Source organism: Lepisma saccharinum, chromosome 17, assembly GCF_977018435.1.
Source record: "Lepisma saccharinum chromosome 17, izLepSacc3.1, whole genome shotgun sequence".
Lineage (NCBI taxonomy): Eukaryota > Metazoa > Arthropoda > Insecta > Zygentoma > Lepismatidae > Lepisma > Lepisma saccharinum.
Window position 1 is genome coordinate 2,464,437 of NC_139245.1, and position 13,892 is coordinate 2,478,328.

Here is a 13,892-nt window from a genome sequence, read left to right on the forward strand (position 1 = left end):
GCGGACATGTGGAGCACATTTTGCATAAAGGGAATGTGTTGTTTATCAGTTCTCTCATTGCTTCCAGACTTTGTGGGCACCCTGTGCTGACAAATTAGGCCAATCCCTATTTCATTCTATTTCTGGATATCTTGCTATCTCAAATAGGCAATTTTTATGGCGAATTTTACATGCTCTACTGATGATTGACTTTTTGGTTATTGGAAACATACATGGGGAGGGATGGACGTATCCTTACAGAACACTCTTGCCACTTACCAAATTTCTAACAACTCTCTGCACAGCAAATAAATAAAAAACTGCATGACTTGATAAAATTGATTTATTTATACAATTTTCTCAATATAACACAACATACATGAAAATTTCTGTAAAAGTAAAAATTATTACACAATTATAATATTTTATACTCTTGAATTCAACTGAAATGCGAAAAAGTTACATGTAAAAATCTCCTTAGTACAGCTTGTTTCTTTGTTTACACGGTAGTCATTTTCTTGTTTGTACCACAAAATAAACCTCTGTCTAAATTCTAACACATGTAAAGTGGCATTACTTGTACTTGAATTAATTTGCACTTAACAAATAATTTGAGACACAGAATATATCACTCACTACGTTATAAAAATAGATATTACAAACACATTTTAACAACATATGGTAAAAATTACAACCTCCTGTTTTACATATTATTTACATAGAATGTCTCCAAGTATGTAACGAGAACTATCTACAGTGCATTTATTGTTCAAGTATTTACCTTACACAAAGATATTCTGTATTCAGACCTAAGAACAAAAATGTAAGACAACTTAAACACTCACATAGTTACAAGCTGATAAAATATAAAACTTTGATACCAAACTTATTTATCAACCATGACATTTTCTTGTACATTAATTTTGCACCTTGGATGACATTAGTATAGTCTACATACGTTCATGGAAACTTTTATAGCTTTATGTGCTGCAAATCTTGTGCAAAATAATGGAACTTAGAGCAGAGAAATAGAAGAACTTAAGTTCGGTCAGTGTTCGAAGTGGAAATTCCTGGGTGCAAGGGGAGGGTGAGGGGTGTAATTACACATTATTGGGGATGGCATCTCCCCATGCCACCCTCCCTATTCAGAGTACCCACTTTGGCGAGTTTCAACAATGTGCAAACTTCAGATGACTTACTTCTGAAAGTGCAATAGGATAAATATTATCAACAGTAGTTACTAGAGTCCCCTATGCCTACTACATGGCCTATATTATACATAATAATTAAAACACTAAGCACAGTATGTGAATAGGCTATCTAAACCTTACTAAAGTTACGAGTATTTCACGTAACTCTGTAAATACTATTTAAATCTTGTTCACAATGACAAAGACTAATTCTCGCTTCAGAGTCTGCAGTTAACACTGACTGAAAAATAACAACTAGGTGAAATAAAATGACTTCTTAAGAGTTCACCTCTACACTCATAGATTTCATCTTGTAGTTCCATTAATGTATCTCTCAATAAGGAATCATCTTTACTACATGAACAAAAGTAAACATAATACCAGTGGTGTATTCTTCCATGTTATCTAGTTTACTGTTGAAAAACCAACCTTCTTGATATTGTCTGAAAATTTGAAGCTGTCGGACTTTTGTTTTTGTTTAACTTGCATGCCTACATTGGTGTTTTATTTCTATTATATCTAATTAATATATAATAAACGTATAGAATAAATAAGAATTGTTGTGGTAAAACAGTTCAAATTTTCTGAATGTGCCACTGCATAATACTAAACTAAGAAATGAGAACAAATTAATCAGATTGGTGCAACTTGTTAACTTAACTAATAACTCGAAAGCATATCGGAGGAAAAAAACTAACAATATTGATCCAATCCCAAAGAAGACTATTCATTCTACTGTTTCATGTCCATGTCTACTTTTCAAATGTCGCTTTAAATTTGACTTTCTACTCAGAACCACACTGCAAATACTGCATTTTGTTTCATTACTATGTACTCGTGAATGAGACACAAGTGATCTGAAGTGTTTGTATGCTGCTCCACACAATACACAGACATGCTTCAATTCAGTATTATCTGGCGTTCTTGGTTCACCTCCAACACTTACAAGATAGGGATGAGCCGGCTCAATGCCACCAAGGCCTCCTTCTGGGAAGAAGAGATGGACAAGATCATCAGCAAATATTCACACACAATGCTGACGTCATGTAATTACTAATAAAAGTAATATAGAAGTAAAAAATATATACCAAATATTGTTTCATGTGCAAATAGAAAAAATGCACAGTATTCCTGAAAATTCAGTATATAAAAGTGAATTTTAAAAAATGCAGTGTTTGATTTTATCTATTGAAATATTACTGGTTTCTCACATGTGTAACATTGTTTCAAAGTACTGAAAGCCATTTTTTCTCCATTAATATGTACAACTATTTAAAAACAGTATCAATATTAGAACAAACTCTGATATCTGTACATTGGTGGATAAAATGAACATAAAAATATAAATTCTGCAAGAGTTACATATATCCTGCACATGTGTGCATGTGAATGCAAGAGATGGACTGACATGAAATTTTTGCCACTGCCTTGAAGTAATATTTACCAATGCTGATAACTCTATTCCTTTGATATAAAATTTCAAATGTTTCACAAAGAATTTAATTAATTCATCACCATGTGCAATATCCTGTTTGACTGCAATAGGTTTTGCCTTAGAAAATAAATCTTATATTTAGTCATTTACTTTAAAAACAGATTTATACTTAGATATTCACAAAAACAGGATAAAAACTAAAGTATGTGCTCAATGGATGATATTCAACTTGGCGTCATTACACAGTGCACTTTGGGGAAAAACAGCATGAAGTCGTGCAAACAGATTTGCACTTGTTAAAGAAAGCATACAAGAAGCCTTCTTACAGTGAGTAATTTGCGATATTTTATACATCCACATTCCTCATGTGATCATGATAATCATACCTTGAATCGCTTCGGCAAAGATCATATGCACAATGCTTACCCGGCATGTTTTCAATGAAGGATCTGATCTGTTTGTCCAAAGTGTGGCAGCAGACCATGATTTCCCACAATGAATTGTGGGGGAAGTTGTTCGCTGAATATCATCCATTACACTCAAAAAACAAGTGTTGGAAATTGCTAGAAGTGCTGAAAGAGCAACTTGTAATGCATGTATGCATTACTAAGCATAACAAAATAACACAAATTTGCCATAAATTGCAGGCAGTAATCAAAGCCATAAAACTATCAGCAATGTGATTACGTTGGTGGGTTAATGTATATATTAATCCACCAACTCTCTCTCTCTCTCTCTCTCATAACTTCCCTATGATATTAAATTTCTAATTAGAGTAATTGTCCCTTGCACCATAGCTGTGCAGGCTATGGGATGCAAGCAGGTTCGAGTCTCCTGGGGGGAAGAATAACAACTGAGATTTTGGCTAGTGTACGGGACCAAGGGCCACCTAGCATCGTGAGAAAACTGAGGGGCTATAAATAAGTAGTGTAAGCCAGTCATAGGAACCTACAACAACAACAACATTGAGTTCATCGTGCTGAGCACACATCACCCTGTAACTGGTTGGATGATAGCCCACCTATGCTGAGGCATTTAAGAGTGAGGCTGGCAGTCGGTACGTAGGCCATGGCCCTCAAGGGCTGTTATGCCATGGGCTATGTTATTTAATTAATTTAATTATTCAAAAATAATAATTTGAAAGGAAGACTAAATGCATATCAACCAAGAACTATTTTCAATTATTTTCCAGTAGGGATGGGACCGATTAATCGGTGCTCTATCAGTATCGGCGGATATAGGCATATCAGTGTATCGGTAAAATTACTGATTATTTTACCGATCCGATATATCGATAAATATCTTATAATTTAGTGCAAAATTCTGCCATTTTGTTATAATTTTTATGGATAATCTCGATGCCCTACTTTTTAAAAAAGTAATTGTCTAAATATTCAACTTCTTTTGCACTGCAGTCACCTCGAAACACATATTTATTAAGGAGATCAATGAACATTTCAGGTTCTTCATGGACCATTTCTAATTTTATATCGGATCTGTAGAATATTGGTTACCGGTATCGGTAAATTTTTAATCGGTACTTTATCGGTATTGGCCAAAATTTCATATGGGCCCATCCCTAATTTCCAGTAACATCCTTTATTATTGAACAGCAAGTTTTGTTGTTTTGGTTTCATTGGTGCTTTAAAGCACACCACTAAGTGCACATCTGATATTCAACTTGCTTGATATATCAACCATATTTATCATATCATATCATGAAGTTAATATGCCAGTTTTTGTGGTGAGTTGGTCTACTTAGTGTGCTAAAAGCTAAAGGTCCCAGGTTAAAAATTCTAGTCAAGGAATGGGTTGTTTTCATTACTTATCCCAGCATCTACTTTATCTTTTCATCATTCTTCCTTATTATCATGATTACTTCAAGAGGTGCAAGTGTGATGCAAAATAATAAGTAAAGTGCTCCCCTGTTCTCTTCACCACACCATGAAGGCATATAGGGGGTGTGGAGTTAGGGCCCCACACTTTCTTGACCACAGCTGAAGGTGGGGGTGATGTGATCAGCACCATGCCCCTGGCTGCCTTTACCCCCGGAGTTTCCTCCAGGTGCGCACTTTATACGACGCTGGGTGGGTGCCAGAGCCATTTGAACAGGTGAAAAAAATTCTTGGTTCTCTCCCACCAGGAATCGAACCCAGGTCTCTCGAATGCTAGTAAGGTGCCCTAATGACTGAGCTACCATGGCTTGCTAATAATATTTTAAAAAAAATATTACAGCTGGTAACATAAAATGTCCAGAAAGTAAATGCTCGGTTAATAATGTAATTGTAAGTGAAAATTCAAATATGAACAATTTTAAGACCAAAACACACAGTGCGTCTGAAAAGTTCGGTGAATGATCCCATATTTGAAAAACCGTGCTTGTTAGGATGACGTGCCCGCGCATGCGCATTGAGAGACATGTCTACAAGCGGCCCCTATCGTGCAAATCGTCGAAGTGAAGCAGTGGTGCACCCTGCGACAAAGCTAACGGAGTGAGTGTGCGAACTCGTGTCATTGCAACTTGGAGCGCAAAATGGAGCAATGCGTTAACATAAAGTTTTGCTTCAAATTAGGGAAAACGGCGACGGAGACTCATGGAATGTTAGTGCAAGTGGATAAGAATACAAAGAATTTTATTTCCTAAACAGTATACAAGATATGGTTACATAGAACGATTATTATTTTTATGTATACGGATAAAAGTAGTCAAGCTACTTTCGGAGGTATGTGCTTATGCCCTGGTACCTGAAAATTAACCCAGGGCGTCAGTTCCGTGAATTTTTTACGGATTCCCCCGCTTTTCTTTGATTCATCCTTGATTTCCATTATTTTTTTAATTACAATAATTCACTGTGACATTGGCAAGAATGTCCCAGTGTGAAGAACCAAATTTGTTCGGTTTTCCTGAACAAAGTTGGTTTCACATCATTCTACAAGTGTATTAGTGCAAGTGTATGGTGTTGAAGCAGTGAGTAAAAAATGTGTGTTTGAGTGGTTTAAACGCTTTAGAGACGGAAATGAAGGTGTCGAGGATGAGCCGCGTTTGGGTCGACCGTCAACAAGCACAATTCCAGACAACATCGAACAAGTTAGACGGATGCTTGCGGATGATCGGCGACTGTCGTTGAGAATGATCGCAGAAGAGTTGCAGATAAGCAACGACAGTGTACGCACTATTGTTCACGAACATTTAAAAAAAGCGAAAGATTTGTGCCCGGTTTGTACCGCACACGCTGACAGACGAGCAGAAGCAAACTCGGATGGAAACGTCTGGAGATGTCATCGACATGTCTAACCGGAATCCGCTGTTTTTGGAAACCATCATTACTGGAGATGAGACCTGGTGCTACCAATACGATCCGGAGACCAAGGGACAGTCAATGGCAAAAAAAAGTCTGCTGACAAAATCCAAGATTAAGACGATGTTGTTCACCTTTTTCGACAGCAAGGGCTTGATCCAGCAAGAATTTCTACCTGCCGGTCAAACTGTCAACGCGGAAGTTTACGAGGGAGTTTTGAAACGGCTGTTGCAATGTCTCTGGCGGGTTCGGCCAGAAGTGTACCAGAGTGGACAGTGGACTTTCCTCCACAACAACGCACATCCGCACACTGCGATCCGCGTGGTCAAATTTCTCGCTCAACGCTAGGTATTCTCCAGATTTGGCACCTGCAGACTTCTTTTTGTTTCCCCGCCTTAAATTAGCCCTGAAAGGCTTCCGCTTCGCAGACGTTGCGGATATCCAACGCGTGACCACGGTGCTTCGTGCAATTCCACAAGAAGTGTTTGCTGCCAGTTTCCAACAGCTTTACACCCGATGTCAGACGTGTGTTGTAGCTAATGGTGATTACTTTGAAGGCCAGTAAAGGTATTTTGTTTGTAACTCTTGTTTAGTTTATTTTCTGAGACCATTCACCGAACTTTTCAGACGCACCTTGTACATGTCTTTCCCACTTCAAGTGTCTTGAGAGTCATATATAGCTTTTCCTGGAGGTATGCGTAAATAATGTGTACCAGAGTTGAGTTTTCTGTAGCCAGCAAAATGTAAATAAGTTATAACAGTAACAGTCTTAAAATCGAGCACATTTGAAAGAGAAAGAGGAAGAAAAAATACCCTTCACCATTGATGAAACACTCATAGTAACTTATATGATTAATAAATGCTACCACATACCATATAAGTACAGCACCATGGCTGTGCTGTCTAAGGTGCAGGCTTTGGGTTCCGGCTACGGGATGTGCACAGGTTTGAGTCTCTCGGGGGAAGTGTTCACAAAGTTCCCTCTGTTCGGCCTGTGTTTGGGGCTGGTGGCCACCCACTATCATGATAAAATTGGGGGAACTATGATTGATTGATTTGTTTTATTTTACTTCACTTCTTGTGCCACTTTTGACTAATTTGCAAAGATGAGGATGAGTGATGATACGATGAAATTGATGAATGGACATTCACAAACATCCATGCCCAGGCCAGGATCTGGGCCCGGGACCCCTGGCATCGTAGTGTGATGTGCTAACCACTCTGCCAGGGGAGCAGGCTTGGGGAACTATGAAAAGTAGCGTAACTCAGTTTTAAAAAACCTACAAAAATGACTTTGGGATTGTCGTTCTGGCCACACATCACCCCACAACTGGTTGCACGATCTCCAACCTCTAGTAGGAGTGAGGCCAGTAGTCAGTAGGTAGGCCCTGGCCCACATGCCACGGGATATTATTACATACCACATTAGTTTTACATGAGTACTGTTTGACCAGCGATTGGAGAGCTTCAGTTGGCAAAGTGCCAAGGAAAAGGGGAAGGCAGATGGTAGAATGCCATTCGCGGTTGCATGTTGAACAGTGTTACCAATCTGCAAGGATGCTTATCCACCAGAACGTAACTAACGAAACTGAGGGACATGCACAGAACTCCTCACAAATACACTACACACACGAACAAACTTCAAGTCTTTCCGCGTTTTGTTGAAAACATGCCGCACCATGGCCAGAGCACTTCCAATATCTTGTGTCAATATTCTCCGGTTGGCAACATTGCTCTCTTTCCCCACGTGACACTCGTGCTTCAAAGAAGCAGCTCCACGAACTAACCCAATTTATGAATTGACTCGGCTACTTCGGTCATGCGCAGAAAACTCGAGAGCTCTCTGATCGCTGGTCAAACAGTAATTAGTGTTACAGACTCACAATCTGAATGATGCATTTTCAACCCTCCCCACAAGGAATCTTATTTCCCACTTGCCAATTGGAAGTATACCTTTGCAAGCTCAACACGTGTCTTCAAACCTGCCATGTGACAATATTTTATGCACAAGTTATATGAGATCATTATTTTTTTTTAAGTCAATGATTTCACATATATAAATTTGTAAAACATATTTCTTATGATAAAGAACTACTACTTGTTGGAATATCATCCTATCTACCAAGTGGAAAATGAACCCTCTTAGAGCCTGCCTTCAAATCAAGTATGTAAATAAATATTGCTATTAGAATTGTTCTGGAATATTATTCATATACAAAGCTATGTATTCTTGAACAAGTTATGTTAACATCTGGACTATTTTGGGCAGAATGTATAAAATAGTAATATGACATTTGAGTTTCTATTTTCCGTTTGTGTTTCTTTTTAAAATCATTGGTATGTATTGTGTAAATTCATTCAACACTGTTTTCTTGAAATGACCACTTGCCTCAAGGTTATTAAAAATTTGTTCCATGTATGATGATTGAGGCAAGATTTTATTGCGTAAATTTAAATCAGTAAACGGCTCCGGTACCCCTTTCTACACCCTCGTTTTCAGGCACATTTCAAACATTTTCGTGAAAATATTTAGTTCCTCATAACAAACAGTGTTTGCAAATAGCGCGGAAGTTAATTTTTTAGATCTATGTGCTACGAAACTTACGTTTTTTATAAAATTAAAATTCCTTGTGTAACGTCAAAAAGGTTTTTCAGAACTTCTATGATGGTGGATGATGGATTCATGTCACAGGCGCACGTCTGATTTTTTAATTTTTCTTCTTATGATTGACTTGTGCAATGGGAACATTTGCGATTGCAATATGTTATTTGTGTGATATATTGGCAGATTGGACATTTCAGACATTGGATTTAATTTATGCGACTTCAGAAATTGGAATTAATTATTTCTTTTTGGCAACTGCAGGCCTTAAAGGGGAGGGTTGTTTTTTTCTAAATGACTTGTGCGATGGGATAATTTGCGACTTCTTATTTTTATGATAAGGGAGTGGAGGGTGGTATTCTGTGGAAAAGGACAACAAGGACTTTCAACGTAGGACTTACTTCATTTTTGGACTTACAAATTTCACTTCGACCTGCAATTCAGTGCCTGTCCTTGGTAAAAAGAGGTAAGTTACCTTCTTAGGTTTAATTTTATCCTTCATTTTTGGTATCTTCATGTGTCAATGCGGAAAACAGTGAGAAATAGTGTTGGGGGCAGGTGACTACGGCCAATTTCTAACATGCCATTAAAAGGGACTCTATAGATAAAGGTGGGGCCGCAGTAGTGGTAGGGGGCGGTAAGTCAATTACCCCAGGGGCGGCGCCCATAATTGGTGGGAAATTTGGACTCAACAATTTCAAACGACAAAATCTCAACTTTAAACGGCTGTACAGTCGTAAATACTTCTTTCCACGCTCCAATTTCTTTTATTCACAATTAGGATCACATAATCTTCTTAAAGAAAAAAAAATGAAAATTCGAGGGTGTAGAATAGGGTACCCGACCCAGTAAACTTCATGATACACTTCAATAAACTTCATTAAACACTCAGTCAATAATATAGTGACACTGATTTCAAGCACAACACTAGTTTTATTTAGACACTTGCTGTTTTTTATATTTGTGTCACATTTCATGGTCTTAACGGAAAAAACATTGGTATTTAGCAGTTTCAAAACAAATTGAAATTTCAAAAACTGTTGTTGACTTGAATTTGAACCCTTGACACTTTGTACTGCAGTCAGTTTTAATTCCCACTGGACTACACCATTATGCTTGCCCAGTTTCTCATATGCTCCTGCTCATTTATACTTGTGCTGTACCATATTTATCTGATATTCATAGAAAGCATTTCAGAGTGAAGTCATTTTCAAATCATAATTAGTTTTTCTTGTGAGCTCTACATGTTGAAACTAAAGTGTCTAAGAATTCAGCCACATATGGGATAACCTATGTCATTTATGAAGAAGACCAAGTTGATAATGTACAGATCTACAGTTGGCAATCCTCAGGATTTCTGAGTAAGACACAACACACACAGTCAATGTGATGATTCTCTCAGCAACATGTTATCATCCTTAGTTCATTTGCAGAGATGTAGCCAGGAACATAAAGGGCTGTTATTTCTTTTCCCATCAAGACATCAAAAATAGATTTTTTTTAAATTGTTTCTCTAATAAATGTTGACAATACATTGCTTCTAAAGAGCATTCCGTGACATTCGCTACGAGCCTCGGCGGCAAGTTAAAAAAAAGAAGTTTGTTTTGAATGTGATTTGAACCAGCAATCTTTGCTAAGCCAGCTTTTTACCACTTCCCCACTCACAGTCGAATAAGCTAAGTTGACATTTTGTTTAATGAGTCCTTGGCAATTGCAAACTTTTTAAATCTATGTGCTGTTTCTCCCTATTTTATTTTTATCAAAAGGAACAGACTTTGAGGTTTGCAACTCAGAACTAGACTTCTATATTAATTTATTCTCACGCATCTATTCTAGTGTGGCATGCCTCGTGTGTTGTAAATGTAAAGAATAACTGTTGCATGTTCCAAACAATTTCTCATTCCCGAGTGTTAGTTCCAGAATTAGCTGTCCACTGTACCTTTACATTCTGGACATATAGTACCTATATGTACCCAAGCACGTACCCTACAAATATCTATTTTTAAGAGTGTGCAGTTGTAATTAATTTTGCTTCCTTAGCAGGATTAAACATCTTGTAAAATAAGTTGTAATACACTGAGAAATTCATCTTCAGAGATAGTGACTGGTGATAATAAAATTCTGGTTATGGGCTTCTATGTTAAAGTATCACATGACAACAATTAATTCATCATTTCTCCAAAACTGAACACGATATTTCAGTTCTGTCCTTTTTGTTCATTCATATTCATATGAAGCTATGAAATATTCAAATTAAAATGCAATACAAGTATGGTTCGTATAGCTGCTACAACTATTTTTCATCGTTGTCGTCTTCTAAGAGAACCAAACCCAACAAGCCTAACCTAACCACCGATGGTGTTTAAATTGTGTCCGATAAGTGAGATCCCACAAAGCTACCAGCCAATGGCAATGCTTATAACAGTTGTAGCAGCAATCATTGTGTTTGCCAAATGTAGTTTATATTTTCTAGTCGATATGAATCTTAAAGCACTTCACTGACCATTTTCCATCCATGTATATAACTGCTGTTACATTCATTATATTCATACACAAGGCTGCAGATCAATGGGTAAACGTATTATAAATTATGTTACACACAATTCAAAATCTGGAAATTAAGAGTTACCAGTTTTCACCAATCATATTAAAATTTTATTTTCTGTTGGATACATGTGTATTTTTTACCCTGCCATTTACAAATTGGATAATAAATTTTAACAAATACTGATGCACAATTAAGTACTCACATTTCTCAAAGTTTAATTATTATAATTAATCTCTCATGTCAACTGTTTTGATTCATATACATACAGTGTAATGGTAATTAGATCTACTTGCTACTTTTAGATCCACAATTGCCCACATTAATTCATACTAAATGAGGCAAGCTTTTAAAAATTCATTTATACCTAAAAGCATTACATGATTATAGAGTCTGAAGTCAAAATTATAAACATATGTATTTGTCATGCATTTCCCCACAATGCATCATTTAAACTGGAAAGTCTTGTATTTGTAAATTTAACAACATATACATAAACAGTTTCAATAAAAAGTCCACTGGAATGTCATTTATAACTTGTACACATCACCACATCTTCTAGGAAAACAAATGAACAATGTATACAGAAGAACAAGTTCATATAAGATCTGATCAAGGCCTCGAGAAGCAGATTGAATGCAATATGCACTGGAAACCAAATTTTACATCCAGGCTTTCACAGTTTCCTACATTTCAAATATTTTTTGACTACCAGCCCATGTAAACTGTTTATTCAAGGTTTCACTGTGTGTGCATATGTCTTTTAAAAATAAAATTCACATAAAATTCCAGATTTCCCAGAAATTTTTTTTCCAAATTTTACCATTTGAACATTTTAATCCCTGTTTTTAGAAGAATGGTTCTAAAAGTATGAAAATCACTATTTTTATCCAAGGAACAAAACTCTATTTTACATCTCTCCCAATGGTGTACTTAGAAGTTCTGGTAAATTAGCATGGACTGGAAATTAAAATTAACATCATACCATGATACACTACCCATAATTATATAGTAAGTACATGCATTTAATAAAAGACAGAAAATATGTTCGCAATGTCACATCACTGTTTGCTGGGTTCTTGACATCATCAATTCTGTGTAGATAAAAAAAAATATGATGATGACATTATGTTTGTGAATATTTCATTGCAGTTGTTTAGAACCACACCTCATGTGTATCATATTCATGTGCAGAATTCTTGTTAAATTCCCAAAATTAAAGAATTCTCAATTCCTGGTCATTAGACATTGATTACCTTAATATATGTCCAGATGAAAGCTAACTGGAAACCCTCAATCTGGATTAATATACATTCATAATTTATCATTATCATTAAATCAAAAAATTATTGCTTTTGTACTTTCCAATATGCATGATCACATTAATTTCTTCAATAGCATTATTATTAAGTAAATATGCATATGAATGTGCTTATCACATGACAACACATTTCCATTGTAAACTTAGTTTCTACGAAAATACTTCAACTTTTGATACGTAGATATATATTATCTGCATGATTCTTTTTCACTACATATATCATACACTACTAATGCATTCTGGAGGGATTATGTGATTGCTAAATACAAGCATTTGAAGTTGAGAACAAATGCATGTGACAGACTTCAAATTCAAGCATTTCAGTAATAGTCCAGGGGCATATGTCAATATTTCTATAGCCTGTGGGTTTTTGAATGAAGGGAATATATGACTACCGGTAATATGTTGCTAGTGTGGTACACAATAACGTACTACCAGGTGTTTTGCTTGCAATTGTGGCAGAAGGCCTGTGTGATGTCCTAAATCCAAGATGGCTACCACTTCATGCACTAACTACGAAAATCCATCATAACTCCTTTAATAGTGGTTTTGAAAATATATATATGGTCAAAAGAGTTAAGGAGATGGGGTCATTTTCGTTTTTAATGTCTGCAGAGGCAGCCATCTTGGATGTATGATGTCACACAGGCAATACGCCACAATAGTAGGCATCAACAACATATCACAGGCAGTAATTTCCCCCCTTTATATGCCAGAATGTCAAGTAAAGTGTAAGATATGCATAGAATCCTTGCAGAAAAGGGCACGAAATAGTTTCACTAGATATATATCTATAACTGTGCGAGATATGAAAAAGACTGTAAGAATCAATTTTGTTCCTTTTTCAATTCTGAACAAAACATGTATCTATAATTGTTCTTTCAAAACCACTATTAAAGGAGTTATGATGGATTTTCGTAGTTAGTACATGAAGTGGTAGCCATCTTGGATTTACGACGTCACACAGGTCATCTGCCACATTTGCGAGCAAACACCTGGTAGTACGTTATTGTGTACCACACTAGCAACATATTACGGGTAGTCACATATTCCCTTCATTCAAAAACCCACGGGATTACAAATGCCCCTAGACTATAAATACTGTCATGGAAAAAAGCATATTCTTTATTTAACTGGACAAATAACACATCTCCCTATGCACCGTTTTCATATGTCGTTTCAAATCTGATTTCCTGCTCAACACTACAGAGCAAACCTTGCACTTGGTCTCGTCAGTGTGTACTTGAATATGCGACTGCAGTGAGGTGTAATGCTTGTATCTTGCTCCACACACATAGCATGTGTATTTGCGTGACTCGCCTGCCTGTAGCTCCTCAGTTCCAGCACCAAGAAGGGGATCACAATACACTGCTGCAGAGCCATGAGGTCCTTCTGGGAACAAGAGATGGGAAAAGCTTCAATTATTCAGTAGAAGCTTATGTACATCTCTTATAATTATAGTTCTTTAGTTGCAATTAGATTCCTTATACAGCCTTACGAAATGTTATATATATATAACAT

The 13,892-nt window shown here is 36.6% G+C and overlaps 1 protein-coding gene across 18 annotated transcripts in view; it reads right to left on the bottom strand.

The window, feature by feature from the left end:
* The window catches only part of LOC146001468 (zinc finger and BTB domain-containing protein 8A-like), a 212,921-nt gene that overhangs the window by 62,999 nt on the left and 136,030 nt on the right, over nt 1-13,892 (bottom strand). Inside the window, exon 6 of one of the 18 annotated variants that reach the window (XM_083138825.1) lies at nt 1,882-2,156. The exons of 15 other annotated variants lie outside the window; for them this stretch is intronic. In XM_083138825.1, coding sequence (XP_082994951.1) covers nt 1,897-2,156 — 260 coding nt within the window. In that variant the 3' untranslated portion in view covers nt 1,882-1,896. Of the gene's footprint in view, nt 1-1,881; nt 2,157-13,388; nt 13,764-13,892 lie in introns of those variants that run through there. 2 more of the 18 variants (XM_083138824.1, XM_083138820.1) reach the window with 2 other exon arrangements.